The sequence below is a fragment of the Mastacembelus armatus genome, chromosome 5 (assembly GCF_900324485.2).
Source record: "Mastacembelus armatus chromosome 5, fMasArm1.2, whole genome shotgun sequence".
Classification (NCBI taxonomy): domain Eukaryota; kingdom Metazoa; phylum Chordata; class Actinopteri; order Synbranchiformes; family Mastacembelidae; genus Mastacembelus; species Mastacembelus armatus.
Window position 1 is genome coordinate 24,116,532 of NC_046637.1, and position 18,963 is coordinate 24,135,494.

The 18,963-nt window shown below is 41.0% G+C and overlaps 1 protein-coding gene across 5 annotated transcripts in view; it reads right to left on the reverse strand.

Annotated features, from left to right (window-relative positions):
• Window positions 1-18,963, reverse strand: part of plxna1b (plexin A1b) — a 179,141-nt gene that overhangs the window by 75,401 nt on the left and 84,777 nt on the right. For all 5 annotated transcript variants that reach the window (XM_026306156.2, XM_026306158.2, XM_026306159.2 and 2 more), the window contains 4 exons: window positions 7,316-7,416; window positions 4,236-4,359; window positions 2,680-2,833; window positions 1,510-1,609 (listed from right to left, as the gene is read on the reverse strand). In XM_026306156.2, the coding sequence (XP_026161941.1) occupies window positions 1,510-1,609; window positions 2,680-2,833; window positions 4,236-4,359; window positions 7,316-7,416 (479 nt within the window). The remainder of the gene's footprint in view (window positions 1-1,509; window positions 1,610-2,679; window positions 2,834-4,235; window positions 4,360-7,315; window positions 7,417-18,963) is intronic.

Here is an 18,963-nt window from a genome sequence, read left to right on the forward strand (position 1 = left end):
GGGTACAGCGGGTATGTGGGCTGCAGTGCCAGCTCCAAATGGGATTCTTATCACAGCATCTCTTTTCGCCATCAGTCGCTGCCGAAGACGCAATGTGCCATATCTGTAACTTCATTAAACGTGTCCATTACATCACTCCGAGGCTATATTAGATCAGCTCAGGGAGTGGATTTAATCAGAGTTCATTGGGGTAATATCTTCCAACTGGCAACTGTTTTGTCTGTGTCATTTCTCATACATTTCTTGGTTTGTGAGAACACTGCAATAAGAGGATGTTTAATGTGACACATTTTATTGCATTTACTATGTCACACCTTTTTCTTGAAGTGTGTGTGTGTTTGCTATTGTCATATGAAGCAGCTTGGATTCACAGAATTTACATTTGACACAATATGTACCCTAGGCACTGGGAGTTAAAACAAACATCACAGGGTCTGTATGGGAGATGAATTAACCGTGAGTTGACATTGTAAACCACCACATCCTTAACCAGCTGAGCTAATCATCGTTGTTGTGGCAGGGGATTTGTGTACAAGGACAGGGAGACAGAGGGAGTTGGGTCAAAGGTCACAGTAACGGATTAGGTATCCAAGACATTCAGGACTTCAATGAGCTATAAATGACAGAGTGAAGAGAGGTGTGGCCATGCATGTCTATGTGTATGTGTACGTGTTTGCGGGCAATCCTCGAAGGAGTCTCATCTAACATCCAGAGGAAAGCCAGTATGGAGCCCCGGAGTACCCCAGGGGCCTCCAAGCCATCTGTTGCCCTGAGGCTAATACCCCAGCAGACGTTTCAGCCTCCCCTGGATCAGCAATAGAAGAACAGGAGGGTAGGTATTATGTGAGGTGGGGTGGAGGAGCTAGAAGATTCTTTTACCCCGACAGGGTACATTGGGTTCATGGTCAAACTGATGTGGAGGAGCAGCTTATTGGATGGTGAAGATTTTTTGCAGGAATAGGAGAGGCACTGAACAACAACTGGGCAGAGAGCTGAGGGCATCTGGAGTGTGAAGGAAACTTGAATTGTCATATTACAGAATTAACATATCTGCCTTTGTCATTCTGGTAAAAATAACAGGATGAGTATCTCTGTGCTTAAAAAGGATAAAACTATTTGTTTTATTTAACTGGGGAAGAGGCGTAAATGAGGCTGTAGTCTGTGATTAGGAAGCATTATGGTGGACCATTGCATAATGAAGTAATCACTGTGATATCATGCCTGTGTGTCATGGCTTATTATAATAAGACTAGAATTACTATCTTATATCCCAATCGTTTCTCATATATGGCACGTTCGATTTTTCACTCCAATGGTAACACAAGCCTCCTGTGGAGGTCGGATGGGGGGTGCAATGTTGGTGTGTGTGTCCAACTGTGTCTCTCACTGGACAGTGACATGAGACAGGCCAGAGAAAGACCACATCTTATAAGAACAAGACTAATATAAGGACACCTTTAAATTAGGCAATTTTCTTTCAAATGAATCCAAAAATATTGAATCACTTACGACTGGTGCACACTACAGTTGTAGAAGACAAAGTCGACACTGGCAAACTTCTTGCCTGTCTCCTTGGACTTGAGATAAAGCTTCACAACCCGCTTGTCACCTGCATAACACAGACACAGAAAAACTCAGAATAATGCTGTTCTCTAAAACTGAAAAATCTGACTTATGACTTAATATGGCGTAATTACAAATAGCTCAAAAATCATACACAGTATATAAAAAAAAAAATCATCAACATGTCAAACCTAATAAATTTGAATTCTACTTATGTGACCTCAGCAGATCAGACACACACACACACATGCACACACACACAAAGACAGTGTAGCTTAGCAACACATCACTCATGTCACACCCACAGTAGGGTGGCATTAAGAATAGCAGCACCAATCAGTGTTTGGATGCCAGAGCTGATGAGAACTCATAATGGGGCATAATGGGCTCAGCTGAAGAACTACTGAGATGTCACTTTGAGGAAAGTTAGAGCACACTACCTGACATGTTTTCAGTGCTTTGAGTGCAGATTCCAAACAAGTTTTTATCATCTTTGTGCTGTGACAGATTTCTACATGAAACAAGTGCATAATCTGTTAAATAAAAAAAAAAAAAAAAAAAAAAAAAAAAAGATAAACCACACTGAAGTCGCTGCTTTGAAAAGAAGTTAGGAGCATAACCAAAGTCGTTTAGATTTTTAAAAAAAAAACAATAAATGAAAATGAAATTGACAAGAGTGCATAATGTATGATAATGGAAATTCAAAAACAGATCTATTTTCAGTAGATAAACGCAGAATTGTGTTTGTGGCTTTGAAAAAGAATGGGCGAGCTTTATTAGTAGAGACAAGGTTTTCTGAATATAGATACACCAGGCAAATCATCTAGTAATATCCATCTAGAGACCACATTGCAAAGACCTGTCCATGTTGAAGAATACACAGTACAATGACGCAGGTTGAGAGGCAAAAAGGAATATGAACAAAGACACAAATATGATGAGAGGAAATGACTTACTTCCAGTAAGTGTCAATGGAATAAGGAACATAAAAATAATTAATCACCAAATTTCTCATCACTAAAACTCCCTATGTCTCCACCCTGCCTGCCCAGTGCTACCACCCAATGACCTCACTACACTGATGATTTCATCTACTATCACCCTTCCTGTTCTGACCTTTGTTCCTTGTGATTGGGATGACGTCCCGGACAGTGGGAGACAGGCAGAAGATGTGTCCACCCTGGATTTGTCCCTCCGTCTCCACATAGTCCTCAAAGGAGCAGTTGATCCCCGCTGACAGGTCGGGTACGTTACGAGCCTGGAGGACAAGCTAGAGAGCAAGACGGTGAGACAATCAGTACAAGATCAATGGAAGGACATGGTGTACATGGATTGTTATAAGATATGACATGAGGGTTAATGGCTATTGGGGGGCGGAGGGAGTGAGGCATGGGTATGTGTGGCAGTAGCAAGAACAAAAGCGAGTGAACATGTGTGTGTGGGTGAATGTGTGGATCAGTCACTGCAGCAGTTATTATAGTGGGGCTAACATGTACGTGTTAATGTGCAGGGAGAAAGTGAGGCAAACTAATCAGTCAAAGCTATGTGGTTACATTAAGGCGATCCTGTCAGGATGAGAGCTCTCACACACATGCTTACAAATTTGCATAATAATAGACAGTAAGCCTGAGAAAAGAAACATTCTGATATGATCAAGACATAAATAATAAAAATTTGAACCCTTGTTGTAATATTCTGCAACTTTTCCTTGGCTAAAGGCAAATGTACTCTGCAACCATTATTGCTGAGATAAGCATCATGGCAATGACACTGACAATGTAACAATGTACGGCTACAACTACAAAATGTGATCTATCTGCTGTAGTTACCCATTTTCCCTATTGTTCCACCAGTTTGTTAATGTAGACATTTTAAACATTAAAAATAACAGAACACCTGCTCTGCTCTGTAGATATTGGACTAGTGTCATAGCAAAAATCAAAAATGTAATTTGGTTTTCAATTGCAATGATGTCACACACAATTCATAGTCTTTTCCTAATGTGATGTGCAGTTGCCCATCTGGGACAAGAAGCAAAACACTAGGACCCTTGTTTTGTACAGTGCTGAGGAAACTACAGAAGATTTCCGCTCTGTATTTGGGTAAACCCTCTGCACAAAAATCCTATAAGGCTACAGAAACTGGGTTATGGAAGTGACATGTCATGTGACAGTTTCATAGCAGCCACACTGGCAAACAAGTCTCTTGTGGTTAATGTCATTTCAGCTTTTCAGTCATTACCTGATATGATAAAACTTAAAAAAGAAGCAGAAACACAAGTGCAATTTCTTATTTTATGGCAATAGATAAGATGCCAGTTAGAACAGTGGTAAGACAGGGTTTCAAAGGCTAATGGACTGTGTATGAAGTCCCAGGACAGAAAAACAGCACAGCCTCAGCTTTATTCTGAAGGCAGGGGAAAAGTGGAAGAGCAGCTTTTCACACTTGACTGTCACCAACACTAACATAATCTAGTTGCATGGCAGAGCCTTACATGAACCTAACGGCCGTAAATATAGACCAGGTCGATTGGGGACAGTACTGCATTGCTGTCTCAAAAATAAATGATTGTTTAGAGCCATAACCAATGTTAGAAACTGTGCTGTAGCTGTACCTTGCAACTCTACTCATTTCCAATACAAGTGGGACTATAGGCACAGAAACAGACATACCTGGACCTCAGACATAGTGACAGATATGTTTCTTGGCTGAACAGTGAGCTCCACACACTGCCTCTGGTCGGAAGCAAACCTCTGGGCCTCGCCTGCTCGTTCACAACGGTCCTTACGTGAACAGCTATGAGAGGAGGAGGAAGAGGAAGAGAGAGAGGCAGGGGGACCATTGTGGTAATGATAAGAAGAAAGGTGAAGAGAAAAGAGGGAAACGAGTGAGACAAGAGGTGAAGGGAAGGGAGCAGAGAGAGAGAGAGAGAGAGAGAGAGAGAGAGAGGATATGAGCAACTGTTAAGCTAATATGACAATTATATTAAGATGACAAACATGCACAGCCATCACTGTCACACAGAAATGGGAGCAATAATACAAGATAAATAGGTTAATAGCTTCCTCCAGCCATTACTGTAGGCCTTTACATCATTACCTTATTGGCCCTGACATTTGTGCAAGATCCACTAAGTTACATGAACACCCCCCACCTCATTTTTTCAGTTTAGAGCCCCACCCAATTTTAAGTTCTTGGAAGATATACAAGCAATCATTAAAGTTTCTCTAAACCGTAAAAATGATACAATTCCTAACAGCCTCATATCAATGGGGTCAGCAATTTTCCTCGCTTATTACGAGCCAACTGATTGTGCTAAAAATGAGCACGCAGCCCCATTTCATAGCCGTTTTACTATTAGCTATTCATAATGTATTAGCTATCACTTCACCTTCACGCCAACAACAACTGGTCCCGGCGGTGAGAGGAAAGTGCTGATGCAGAGATCTGAGAGGCCTTAACAATAAGATGAAGGCAGAAAAAATGCTAACTGCCTCCTCTGCGCAGCAGCCCCCCATCCCCTCGTTTAGTTAGCCTTAACTCGCGCTCAGCAAGAAAAAGCTGTCGTCAACCGCTCCCCTGACAGTCACTATCACACACACACACTGTACATGCATGAGCAGAGATGCACAAGTTATGTACACATTTTCTCATTATGGACCTCTTTTCTTTGTACTGCTCCTCTGGTGTGTGTCTGTGTGTGTGTGAATGACGTGTGGTAATTTACCCAGAAACACTGACGCATGTGTGTATTCCCCTTTCAATTCCACTGTTGATTGAAACTACCATGGCTCTTAATAAGATGTGGCTAAAAGCACCAGAGGGCTAAAATGAGGCTTATAAATAATTTGCCTATTAATACTTGCCCATTTTGTCTGCATGGACCTGGGCCAGATTTGGCAACACTATCAGGTAGAAAATGAGCGAGCGCTGTTCAAGACACAAGGTCAAAATATGCCCAAACGGAGGGTTATCAGTGGTTCAAGTCCATCAGGACTGTGTGTGTAATTTAAAATATCTAAATGTGTGTGTGAGCTGTAATGGAGAAACCCAGGTGATGAGTGTGTGCATGCCTTGAGGAAAGACAGGTTGGTGATATGTTTTGTACGTTTAATTAATGTACCAAGAGATGGCATTATGCCAAATGCTTGAGGTGTTCCAAGTATGGTTTAACATCCTGTCACCTTTCAATAACATGTAATTGTTCTCACACCCTCCTGTGTGAGCGAGCGCACGCGCACACACACACACACACACACACACACCCTCGAGTCAAAGAAAGAAACTGGAGAGATCGCATGCAGACACACTGTTATATCACTACACACGTGATGAATCTTAAAACATTCTAAGTATAACTACAAATCTTTTCTCTTACTTATCTGATGTTAAACAGAAAGCAAACATAAGACTAAATCAAACACTAACACAAGAACTGACTAATCTGTAATCAGCTGTAAAAAGTTCCAGGGAAAGCACTAAAAAGTATACATGTAAACCACGTCCACAGCACACATGAAAACAAAAACAACTGAGGTAGGCTGCCAAACTACATTGTCATTTATATGTTATTACCAAGTTTAGCCGGCTGACAGATTTATGCACTAAAAATGAATTGCTTTCCTGTCAGGTAGCTTTTGCACTGTAGACGATAGATTCCCTCTGTGAGTCATAATTGTGTGACTAATTAATAGGTGTTAGAAGCATTTTGCTAAAGGTATTACAAGGTGTTAAAAATAGTTCGAGGTCAACACAAGTCACATTCATAATAGCAAATGGCTGCATCTATAATTGGATTTTCTTATGTGCAATGTGTAGGTGCTACATATTGTCTTCTACATGTGTCGACCTGTTTAAGTCTCAGTGAGCAATTAGGTTGCATTTGAGTTCACTATAGTAATGAGTATTTACATGTAGCTAAACAAACCTGTTTCATCTATATGAGCAGGGCTTTGAGGTAAGAAGAAAGAGTCAACTGTGCAAACTGTGGAGCAGTTCATTACTCACTGACTGAGATGACAGCTACAGCAGGTTTTCCAGTACAGTTGAACTTTAGCAGATACAGTATTAGTGCTTTTAATTCAAGTCAGTACAAGACACGAATAAATGTATAACTAATGTTACAACTGAAACAAATGCTACAGACCTTCTTAAAATGCTTTCTGCAATAAAAATAACTATGTTAAAATACAGTATGTCCATCCATGATTTACAGCTTTATACATCCAGGGTTGTAGAGGGGGCTGGAGCACCCCAGCTGACATTGGGCGAGAGGTGTGGTACACCCTGGACAGATCACCAGTCCATTACAGGGCTGACACAGGGACAAACAAACCCTCTCAGTCACACCTACGACTATTTAGAGTCATCAATTAGCCTAAGCCCAAACGGCATGTCTTTGGAGTCTGGGCTGAAGAAACCCCATGCAGACTGAAATATGTAGAATATTTGCAAACTGATCTGATTAGTAACTCCGTGTTAGTAGGTCTGATCAATGATAAAAACATCAACCCAAGCCCTGATGTTCAGATTTTGAGTAGATAATTGAAAATAACCACTGGAAAAGCACAACTGATGTCTCTGGGGTGACAAGAGGCTCCTGAGCTTAATGTGTAACTATTCAGGTAGGTGCTTCCACACACACCTAAAACACCTTTTTTCACAATTATCCACTATACAATACAATTGGCTGCATGTGAAGGGTACCAGGGTGGAGTGTGCTAATGTGTGCATGAGTGTGCAGGGTACTTACACATTGTGGAGGACACACCATCCACAGTGAGGGTCTCTGGAGCCCAAACACTCCCCACAAGTGGTGTACTGCTCACAACTCTCCACTGGAACTCTCACCACCTAGAGACAGAGACAAAGAGAGAGAGCAGGGAGCTGATGAAGAAATAATTAGGATCCTCGTCGTAATCAAACTCATAATATGAGGAGTATATTCAGCTGGATGGAAATGAGCATTTGACAGCTTATCGGACTGATTCAATTTCAAACCTGTGCTCAGCAAACAGTGTGTTTTTGTGTCTGTGTTTATATTTCTGAGAAAGGGAGACAGCTAGTCTGTGAGACGTGTGTGTGTTCTGGTGAGCGATTTGGGTCCAGCGGTGCGTGACAGCCTCTAGTCAAGCATGTATCGTAGAGGCCTTGCAGTGCATGCTAAGACACCTGACAGGTGGCCGTGGCAACAGTGCTGTGATTGACAGGTGACCTCAAAAACCAATGAGAGGCAAAGGAGCAGAAGGGCAGCCCCCAAAGTGTATTCTAGTGTCTGAAAGAGCCTTGGTGCACCTACTGTATGTGACAAGACTTGGTCTGTGTGTGTGCGCGTGTGTGTGTGTGAGAAAGTGTCAGTCATTTACAGCCACACAGGAAACAGAGCTTGGTGACTGGCTACAGATGTTGTCTAAGAAATGAGATCAAGTGTGCAAGTTAGCTCTACACTCTAGTTAAAGGTGATGACAGATGGTTCACAACATGGCCCCCATGGGTCTGAAAGTGTGTGTGTATTTCAAGATAGTCATGAGAGATTGAGTGTGTTTAAGTGTGTGACAGACAGATTGTTAGCATATGCGCAGAATGCTAGTGTGCAAAAAAGTGGGCGCACTTGTTTGTGCATCTGTGTGTGCACATATGTGGTGAAAGTGTCAGCAGCACATTTGACTTTTCTTCACCAACAGGCCCCAAGCTGATGAGTGGCTTGATCCCCGTTTCATGGTATGTGTGTGTGTATATGTATCAAGTTGCCACTGCAGGCTAGTTTTAAATCATGCAACAGAGTGAGCAGGCTGATCAGTAAGTAACAGCATTTAACAACCCTACCCCTGGGTAACACTATTATAGCTGGAACACACACACACACACACACACACACACACACACACACACACACACACACACACACACTTATCCATGAGAACCCCATCCAAGTAGTGTCAGATCCAGTGGGGGCTGATTTTTTATGTGGTAAGGATGGGAGGGGGGAGACAGAGATGTATGGAGGGATAAGAGAAAAGAAAAACATACAGCAAAAAGAGAGCAGAGGCCCGAGGAAGGAGATAAAGCTGGGTAGTTGCAGGACGGAGACCAAGCCGACAAAGGAACGCACTAGTGAAATATTAAACTGGGGCCAGGATTCCTCCGTGAGCTTTAAGTACAACACAGATTTGAAACAGATCTGACATGATGGAACTCATTTATGCTCTGTAAGGTCTTGTATCAGACTGGCTTTGAGGCTTTTTGATGGAACAATACTGCAGAAACAAAAAGCAGACAGACAAAAGCATTTGACTAAAACCTTTCTTTTTCCCCACTATACATTAACTTCCTTCTATTACTCTCAGTCCTCTTTCAGCATAATTCTCTGCCACAAAATCGTCTCTCAGAGATTCATTCTGCAGACTGAAACACGCTGTTACTCCTCCAATGTAAAGTCAGTATAGATCCCAGTACTGTAGCTTTCTGTGGTTGGCTTTCTGCCCAAAGAGAGCAAGATAGATGAAATGATGCAAATGAGAAATAGTAAGGACTGGAATGGAAGGAGCGGGAGATGGTCATCTCCTGAAAGAGCTGGATGGCTGGCTGGATGAATTAAGTAAAAGAGAGACGTAATGGAAGAGCCACATGGGGCGAATTGGCGAGGACACTGTGCTGAGTATGGGATATGGTGGCTGATGGCTGATATGTGTCATTGTCAGAACATATATGAGTCTAGTTTTCATCTGAAAGGAGCTCAAAGAAAGACTGGTAATAAAAGGGTGGGGAGGGAAAATCAGCACGAATGAATGAACAGATAATGGATAGATGGATGAAAGGAATACAGCTATAGTTAAGGAAAAATTATTAGACATCTATGGAGAAAAATCATCACAGGATATCTTTCCTATAGGCTATGATTTAACAAAAAGGGAGACAAGGAGCCCAAACTGTTCTATATTACTGGCTGCCAACTAATTCCCCCTCTCTTCTCCATAAATCATTATGACTCTGAGTAAGGACATCATACTAGCACTATAGTTCCTTGGTGAGCAAGCACAACCTTACCCCTGCCCTGTGTAATGATAGATATGGCCTATTGTCCACAATTGATCCTTGACAATTAGTATTAAAGACACTCTGGGTTTTATTTAGTGGAAGTGACACAGGGTTGTTGATATGGTAGGGGGCTATGATGGCTGTTTTTCCCAGTGGGGATATAAAATGCCTTATTGGAGCCAGGAATTCACTTGTATAACGGCATGTAGATCTGAAAATGTGTGTGTGCATGTGTGTTGGGAATATTGTGTACCCACAGGCACACATACACACTCCCTCACTGTCTCCCTCTTTCTGTCTCTCTCGATGGCTCTTTTAATGAAAGCCAATTCCCGACAGCGCACCACATTACTCCTTTAAATGACCTTATAAACCAAGCCCGCCATCTCCTCTCTCTTGCCATCTCCTTATTTACAATAGCATCCATTGCTGTAACTCAATTCTCCTCTCTTGCGCTCTCTTTCTCTGTTGTCAACCCTCCACCCCGACCACAGAGCAATGCCATGACATCTCCTTTCTGCTATAAACTTTCCACCTTTCCTCTCCAATCTGTTTTTACACAGCACTATCACCTGCCTTTAAACAGCCAGCTAACAGGCTTTGCAACGGTCACCCCCAAAACCCACAGGACCTGTAAAGCTTTCAGCACAGCTTTTCATTGGTTGTTAAATCTAAAGACATAAAAGGATCGGCCTTGTTGCGGCTTCCTTTTTTTTAAAAACATTCAAACACACTGAGTCTATAGTAGAGCAGAAGAGGAGGGGACACTGCAGAGAAGTCTACTAGAAGAGCCTCTCTCCTTTGGCTTACTGTCTGTAAGGAAAAAAAAATTACAGTTTATTTTCAGTTATTTTTAGATAAATGTCTGAGACTGCATCATAAATTAGTAACAGTCATGCCTCCTTAAATAACTGCCACTGAAACTCTTGTACTTAACACTATCATATCGCTCTAGAAAAAAGACCTACAGAGAAGGAACTTGTTTTTTCCCGATAGGTTTTCATGGGCCAGGTTAGCTTTCTGTTGACACATGTAGGAAAACTGCATCTACATGTAATAACATATGCTCTGATCCTAGACGAATTTCTCAGAAATCTCTCGTCCATTCATTGCTCCCCTCCTTTCATGCAAAACCAAAATGTGCAATCTTAACTACTGTAGCTGTGTTTAAAATGAAATCATGTTTGAATAAAAAAGTCTAATTAAATACAAAATACATTTGCCTTTCTAGAGGTTTTCTTGCATAACCAGCAGCCAAATGTTCAGGAGTAGACAGCGAGGAGAGAAGGAGCAGGGGAAAAAGATGAGGAGAGGCTGTCACCTGTCATCATCATCCCTCCATTGCCTGCCTTTTGCCTCTGTGAGCTGCCACTAACCACACCTGCATTCATTTTAATAAACACCAATTACCTCCAACAGCCATGTGCAAATTAAAAAAAATATCTCTATTCCTACCCAGCCAGTCAGAGATATAAAGATACAACCGGACATGTTTGTTAGGGTGCAACTCCAGCTGCAAAATGTGTTATAACCATCATTGCTGTACAGTAATTCATGCTGTCAACGGTGGCATCTGTGTGTCATGCCTACAATGGATCATTAGTAATGGGACTTCGACCCTTCCTCAGTCCATTTCTTAGGTACACTGCAGAAATGGGGCTTTCAACAGGGCGCCCATGTAGGTGAGCTGGTTTGGGCAATGGGATTGCATCAAAGACTTGGTTTGCATGTATGCATTGACTGGATTGTAAGGGGCTTATGAGATCAATGGCTGACCAGGAGCTCGATGTGTTGGCTGACTGGAGATAAGCGCAAGGCAAACAAGACTAGCAGAGTTTCGCACCGGAAGGTAAGATGAGGTGCTGAAGGATGGCTGAAGAGAGGAAAGTTAAACACTGTGTACTAGGAGACATTAAAAAGCAATGTTCTAGTCAACATCATTGTGTTTCATAGAAAAATCATCATCTGTCACATTCACTTTGCTGAATGATGTCCAAATGCTAAATCGCTAGTACACTGCAGAGATGTTATTGACAGATCTGGCCATTGTGGCCAACTCTAAATAATGTTACTGGCACAGTTTTAGTGAATTGGGTGTTTTATGCATCATAGTGGAAGAACAGGAACAGTTTCTCCTGCAATAGCTCTAATCTCTTGTCTCTTGTGTCAAAACTCACACCCTGTAGTATATTATGCCCTTCCTGAGTCCTTCTCCATCTTTATGTCTCATATTGTGTTTAGTCTGCTGTTTCTCCTCACCAATCAGCTCTTCTTATTCACTTGTTTAATTTATCTTTTCATCTTCTTTCTCCTGCACTCGGCTCCATTACTCATCCGCTTCATTGTTTTCCTACTTTGGAAATACTGTTGTGATCTCTTCTCCTATACTCAATCTCCGTGAAATCAAGAGGCAGATCAAACAACTTATTTGGCAGTTATGTGAGCACATATTATGATTCGAGGCCAATAAAGATGACAACCCAAATTCCCTTCTCCTTGGAAACTGCTATGTGACAAAATAACCAGTGGTTCACAAACCGACAGTAAGATTATGCTGGAGGTATAGCAGGCATTTTTTTCAAAGAATGTGTGTATGCAAGCACCTTCTAACTATTACTGAAGTGTCCTCTAATGAGAATTTCGAAAGACATTAAAAAGCCTCTAGAATTCAAACACTGAAACAAATGACCCCTGATGCTGGGTGATGTTAGAGAATGATGACAGCTTATTTGCTGGGTATCAGGGGTTTTTGTAATCACTGTTGTTCTTCACTTTTAATAAAAACTGAGTTTTTTAACAAAAACGAAAAAGACTAAGTCATGCTTTAATTGTGAAGGTGTTAAATCTGAAATAATTTTAATAGTAATTAACAGTGAGCAGGACTAATACTACACAAATAAAGAGAAAATACAGTGACATTTTTGAGAAATAAAAATGTGGAAATTCATCACTCTTCATGGACAAATAGACATTCCCATTATCGTTTCCAAGAAGAGCTAATCACAAACTACAGGTCAATAACCTCTTATTCTTTGTGTGGCCATAACACTTGGCCCTTGATGTGACAAAGAGACTGAAAAAAAATAGAAGAAACAGAAGAGCGAATTGGGATGAGAGAGCAAAAGGGAAAAACTGAGACAGAGTCAAAGGATGAGACAGATTGAAAAACCTCAGAAAACAAAGAATTGGATCAGAGAGACCAAAGAGAGGTAGAGGGAGAGAGAAAGAGGTAAATGTGACTTGCTAAGGTAGACAGGCCTAGGGGTCTTCTAATTAAGTGAGGATGGGAGAGGCCGGCTGCCTGGTAAATGACTCTGTCACTTTAGTAAATGGACTTGGTGAGGAGTGAGGAGTCACACAGCTGGCATTTCCATTAGCACTGCCAAGCGACCCACCACCACATACACAGACAGAGAGAGGCAGAGGAGAGGAAGAGGACAAATGCTGGTTTTCTTTATTTGCTCTCACAGCAGTTGCCATGAGGAAGTCGTGCCTGGTAGGTGTACAGTATGGGTAGCAGCTATGGAGAGCTTGTAGTGAACTGAGCAGAATCAACAGAATATGCCTGATCGCCTTTTTACTAATATGTGCACTTTCTTTCAAAATGACATACAATAACAAAAGTACAAAGTAGAGAGATTTGGTCGAAGCTGGTATTTAACATGCATTTTAAAGTGATGTCAAAAACAAATACAAAGTCATGTGCCTTAAGTCCTTACTTAAGTCTGATCAATTCTCATGTTTTGCGTTTGCTGCCATATTTCTATATGGTTTTATACTATTATAAACTAATACATCAACCATGCTTCGTCTTTGCATAGGTCCTTGTCTCAGCTATCATAATCCTGTGGTTATAATTTGTGTTGAAACAATCACTCTTCTAATTATTATGACTGAAAATTAAAGGGGCATTGCAGCAATTTTGTGTAGCTGAATGCTTAAATTTGATACAGCAGAGAAAAGGATATGTCAACATATAGCCAATTTTATGTGCCAAGCTTAGATGAAGTTGGATCCTACATTTCTCATGACTTGTTGAACAGCAGAGTTGAACAGCGTCTTTCTTGATTGGTAAATGCCTGACTCATTCTAGCTCCATGTTTCCAGTTTGTAAAGTAGGTTTACCATAAGAAAACCTAAAGCAAAGACTCTTCTGACATTATCATGGTCTAATATTCAGAGAAAATAACAGACAGGAGACACTGTATATTTTTGCAGAATGAATATTACTCCTCACAATGAGTAAGCTCTTCTCCAAATTTAAAAATCACTTAAATAATTTATCTAGCAAAAATGCCAAACATTTGCCTATGTCACTAAACAGAGAATCTCCTCACGTTTTACACTGTTGCTGGAACAAAAGTAGAAGAAGTCACCTTGAGCTATGGAAACTTTAATTGAAACAAAATATTAACTAATCAATAATGAAAATTATCATTAGCAGAAGCTCTTATTGTGCCCAAAGGTCTTTGCAATGGTATTTAACATCAGGTCATTTTTTACACTGAATGCAAAGAAAATTTACTGTTCTACTTATTCACTCAGCATTTCCCCATTTAACACTTCATAACTGGGTCTGATGAGGCCTGCTGCGCATGAATTTGAAAAGAAATTTGACTCAGATTGAAAACAATTCCCTGCACTGTCATGCATGAGCGACACTTGATTGTTCTACCCAGCGTGGCTCTTGGTTAAGGCACGAGACTGGATATGGTGATGTGCCACTCGGAGCGGCTCCGTGGGCCATGCCAGCGTTTTGATTGGCCTCATTCTATGACAATCAGTCAGGGCTACATCCTTCTGTCCCAATCACCGTTGAGCAACAGGAGGATGGTAAAGCCAATTGATAGTGATTGAGAAGAAAGGGAAGGTGGGGGAGATGGAGGGAGAAAGAAACCATTAACCTCCCTATCCATCTCGCCCTCTTTTCTAACCCTATCAGTCTGCTCCATCACACCATCCTCTGGGAAAAGATGGCAGAGTAAAACAGAGAGAGATGAGAGAAAGACAGAGCTATCTCGTGACAGTTCGACTTCCATTAGGACCGATAACATCGTGCCCAAGACAAGTGTCTGAGCACACTTTTCTGATGGTACGCGCACACACATTTTTTTAAAAAATGAGAAAAACCACAAGAGAATGACAGGACAAGAGAGGGGGAAGCAAGGGGACAGACAGGAAACACAGGAGAGAAAGTGAAACCATGAAAACATTCCTCTGTAGCTAATGAGGGTACCTTGGTCAATGTCCTCACATCTGTTACTACCAGAAATTAGCATAGTTTCTCTTTTTTTCTTTTCTGTTGTTATATTAAAGAAAGGAGCAGGAAAGAGTAGCAATTTATTAATTTTATTAGCAATTGAATTATTTTCTCAAACAATCCAATATAATGATATATCTATATAGATAAATATATAGCTAATAGAATGCAGAGCCAACATTTTGTGAAAACTGCATTGTAGAAAAATCACTGTGTGATCCTCTTCCACATTGTATTTGGATCACATGTTCTTAACATTTTTGCATCTTCCTACTCACAGACAGTTATCTCTAAACTGTCTGTTTAGAGATAACTAATGTGTGTTGAGAAAGTGAAATACATCCCATAAGTCTGGCTTGAGATGCAGTGTAAAGCAAATTTTTGTTGCACTATTCTAACAAATGTTTTGGGAGAAATTTCTAACATTTGTAGTCACATGTAACGACAAGAAATGTGGACACCTACAGGAATGAGTTAGCTGTAATGTATAACTACGACTACTGGGTATGCTCTGTGTGCATGCTCTGTCCTTATGCTGAAGAAGGTGCTATAATGGCTTGAACTCTTGTAATTGAGTGCCATAGACCTACATGGGTACACCTCCTCCCACACAGCACCTCTCTCTTCTAGTCACTGTACTCCTGTCTTTGCTCGGCTGCACCAGGTCTATTAACATTTACATAACAATGACCACCTCGTTGCTCAAACTGTGTGTGTGTGTGTGTTGTATAGCCTTGAGCTTAACTCAATGAATAGATTTGAAGCTCAGAGCACTCAGCACATGAACAAACAAAAGAAAATAAGTAATAAAAGCAAGTTGACAAAAAGTTCTAAATCTGTTTAAGCGCAGTTGGTCCATGTATTTTGAATGATAAAGCAAAGTGTCAGCCAACAATGGCTCATGTTTAAACACTACATTATGTGCTTGTTAACTTTGGGAGTCGGACAAAGTTTGATAAATTGAGCAAAATTAATCTTTGAGCTATTTAGAACAAACTGATTAGCTGTATCTAGTTCACTAAAATGTCAGTGATGATTGATACAAACAGCTGCTTATTATGTGTGTTGTCAGTCTGTGCTAATGTGTTTGCTAACGAGATTGGCAGTGAACCAGTAATATGTGAATGTAAACAGATCGACACACACACCCACACACACACACACACACACACAGAGGATTGATGTCTGATGAAACCCTATGGGTAAGATATTACTTGATGAGGCCTTGTTGAGAGGGCAAAAAACACAATACAGATTATTGTTTGCTATTGTAGGGACTCAAACAACAGCTTGTGAATGGCACAAGAACTCTGTGTACCAATACATATTCCTTAGAGGGATGAGAGATGGGAGTCTTGGTGAAATGTGGAAGGGGAAAACTCTTTCAGATGCTGAATGGGAAGTCAGACAGTGGTGTTACAAATGCAGATTTCTACAATGACTTGCAAATGTGGTTAACGCATAAACACATGACCCATCACTGCTACAAAATGCGACTGACATATACAGCACATACTTATATGTGCTCACACACACAAGCATTTCCTATAATACTCAGTGTTGAATCCTTTCCACTTAAAGGCTGTCTCAAGCATGCACATGATACATCATTTTCCTCCATTGTATCAACCCATCCAAATCCTTCTAGCGTGTTTCCAGGATGCTCACATTGTCAACACTGTCTCCTCCATGACAGAAGATGAATATTCATCCTTTCAGCAAATAGCCAGAACCGCACAAGACACCTCTATCATATTCATGGCTGGCATCATAAGGATGTGTGCGTCCGAATGTATGCGTCCATATGTGTATGACACTGAGGATAAGTATATGGATGAGACAGCAACTCAGTTGAAGCACTTTACTTTTTTAGCTTTAAAACAGAAAAGGCACGTTTTGACTGAGCCAAGTCACCATGAGATGATTTCTTATAGCAGAGGACAGATGTTTCAACAAGACAGTAAATGAGTCAGAGTGATGCTGTTCTTGAACTTTGAGCAAACCAGCAACATTCAGTCTTTTTCAAAGAAAATACATTCCCAATACCGCCAACAGTAACACAGCTTTTTGAGATGAATAGAGCAATATATGTGTGCACAGCTCAGCAGTGAGTGAATCAATCATTATCGATAATGCAGAGATTTCTAAAATGTCAGCTGGTGTAGACCTTCACTTGCTCGTGTGCACATACACAGTCAAAAGCCAACAAAGCACACAGCAATGGACATACACCCATGCACAGATTTACATTTCCTGTAATAACATACTGTCAAATACACACACACAGCAGGCATCCTCTCATGCTGTCACATTTTCCATTGATAATAATGACAGTGATGTATATAGCTGGAACAGAGCGAGTCATAAATCACTGGGCCTCACCCCTGACTCTGCCTCATCACCTGGGCCTACATTTGTGTGCGTTGTGTCTTGCATTTTTTTATGCAAGCTCACAGGTGTGTTTCTGTGTGCATGGTACAGTAGCATCCTCCTTTTGCTCAAAACTACTATCCTACCATCATCCCTCAATGTTCCTCAATCCATCCATCCTTCTTTCAATTGCACAATTTTCTATCTCTGTCGCCTTTGAGAAAAAGACCAAGTAGATATGTTTGTGTGTGTGGGCGGGGGGGGAATGGGATCAGTAGAAGGCAGTTAGAGGGGAGGGCTCAATTTGGGCTTAGATGGAAACATGAAAGTGTGTGTGTGTGTGTGTGAGAGAGAGAGAGAGAGAGAGAGAGAGAGAGAGACTTTGTGCAGTAATCAGGGGTTTGGGGGGAGGGGGGAGGGGAGATATAGCTGGATAGATGGAGGGCAGGGGATAAAGATGAGGGTAAGATGGAGGGCTAGAGAAGGGAATTGCCCCCCTAGTCATTAGTGCTGGGAGGGGGATTTAGCTAAGAGCCCTGGTCACCGTGACCCTCCCCCTTTCCGCTTAACCCGAGTCTTCTAACCATTAATGGGGATCAAAAACAGCAAAATGAAGATGTGTATGTGTGTGTGAGAGAACATAGGGGAAGTTCTGAACAACAGGGCATGGTGGAAGGTGGATGGAGACAGGTTATCTTTGAGTGTCTATAAGTTTATGTGCATGTGTGTGCATGAAGTGTGTACTAATGTCTATGAGTGAATAAGTGCATATGTATGTGTGTCTCCCTCATGCCCTTAGCTGCTCTAGCTGCCAAGATAAAGTGAAGCAGGCCTCAAATACACATTTAATAAGTCCAACTGTGTAGACATTACCCCCACCTTTCTCCTATCCTAAAAACAGTAACAATAACAATAAATGTCCATACTGTATCTTCATAGTAATATGCTATTCTGTGCTAACCGATGCAACTTTCCCTCTGTCTGTGGGACCACGTACATCCAGCATGTGTGCTGCTAGCTTGCTGTTCAAGCAATCCATATCATCCTCACGCTAAAACAAATGTTAAAAGAGTGTGTACCATGCTGCCTGCAAGGATAACATGGCATCACACAAGAATTTAAAACTAATACTTTTAACATTAAATGACCAGGCACCGAGGTAATTTGTTGCAATTTAACATTATTCAAACACCAATTTAAGACAAATGACAATGACCCATGGACTGAGGGAAAAAATTCCCAGTCGGCAGATTTAGAGTGAAGTATGCCTATGTTAATTTAATTGCATTGCAGAAGGCATAAATTATGTGATATTTCTAAATCTTATTGGAAATTTAGAAACGAAGAAACACGTAAATAACACTGGTCATGCTTACTCAAAAAGTAAAAACATCAAATCATGATCGTGGCTGAATGGAATCAGATTTGAATTATAGTCAGAATTAGGGCCAGAAAAAGATTTTCATGTCAAAGTGAAAACAGATCTCTACAAAGTAATTCAAATTAATTAAATATAAAAGACAGAAAATAACAGAGTGCATAAGTAATCACCCCCTTAAAGTCAGTATTTAGTTGATGCAATTTTGGCAGCAATTACAGTAGTGTGCCTGTGTAGATATTGTAGGTCTCAATCAGCTTTGCACAGCTGTTTTCCGTTTGAGTAGAAGCTATTGAGCAAAACTGTTCAAGCTCTGTCAGGTTGCACAGGGACTGTGAGTGAACAGCTGTTTAAG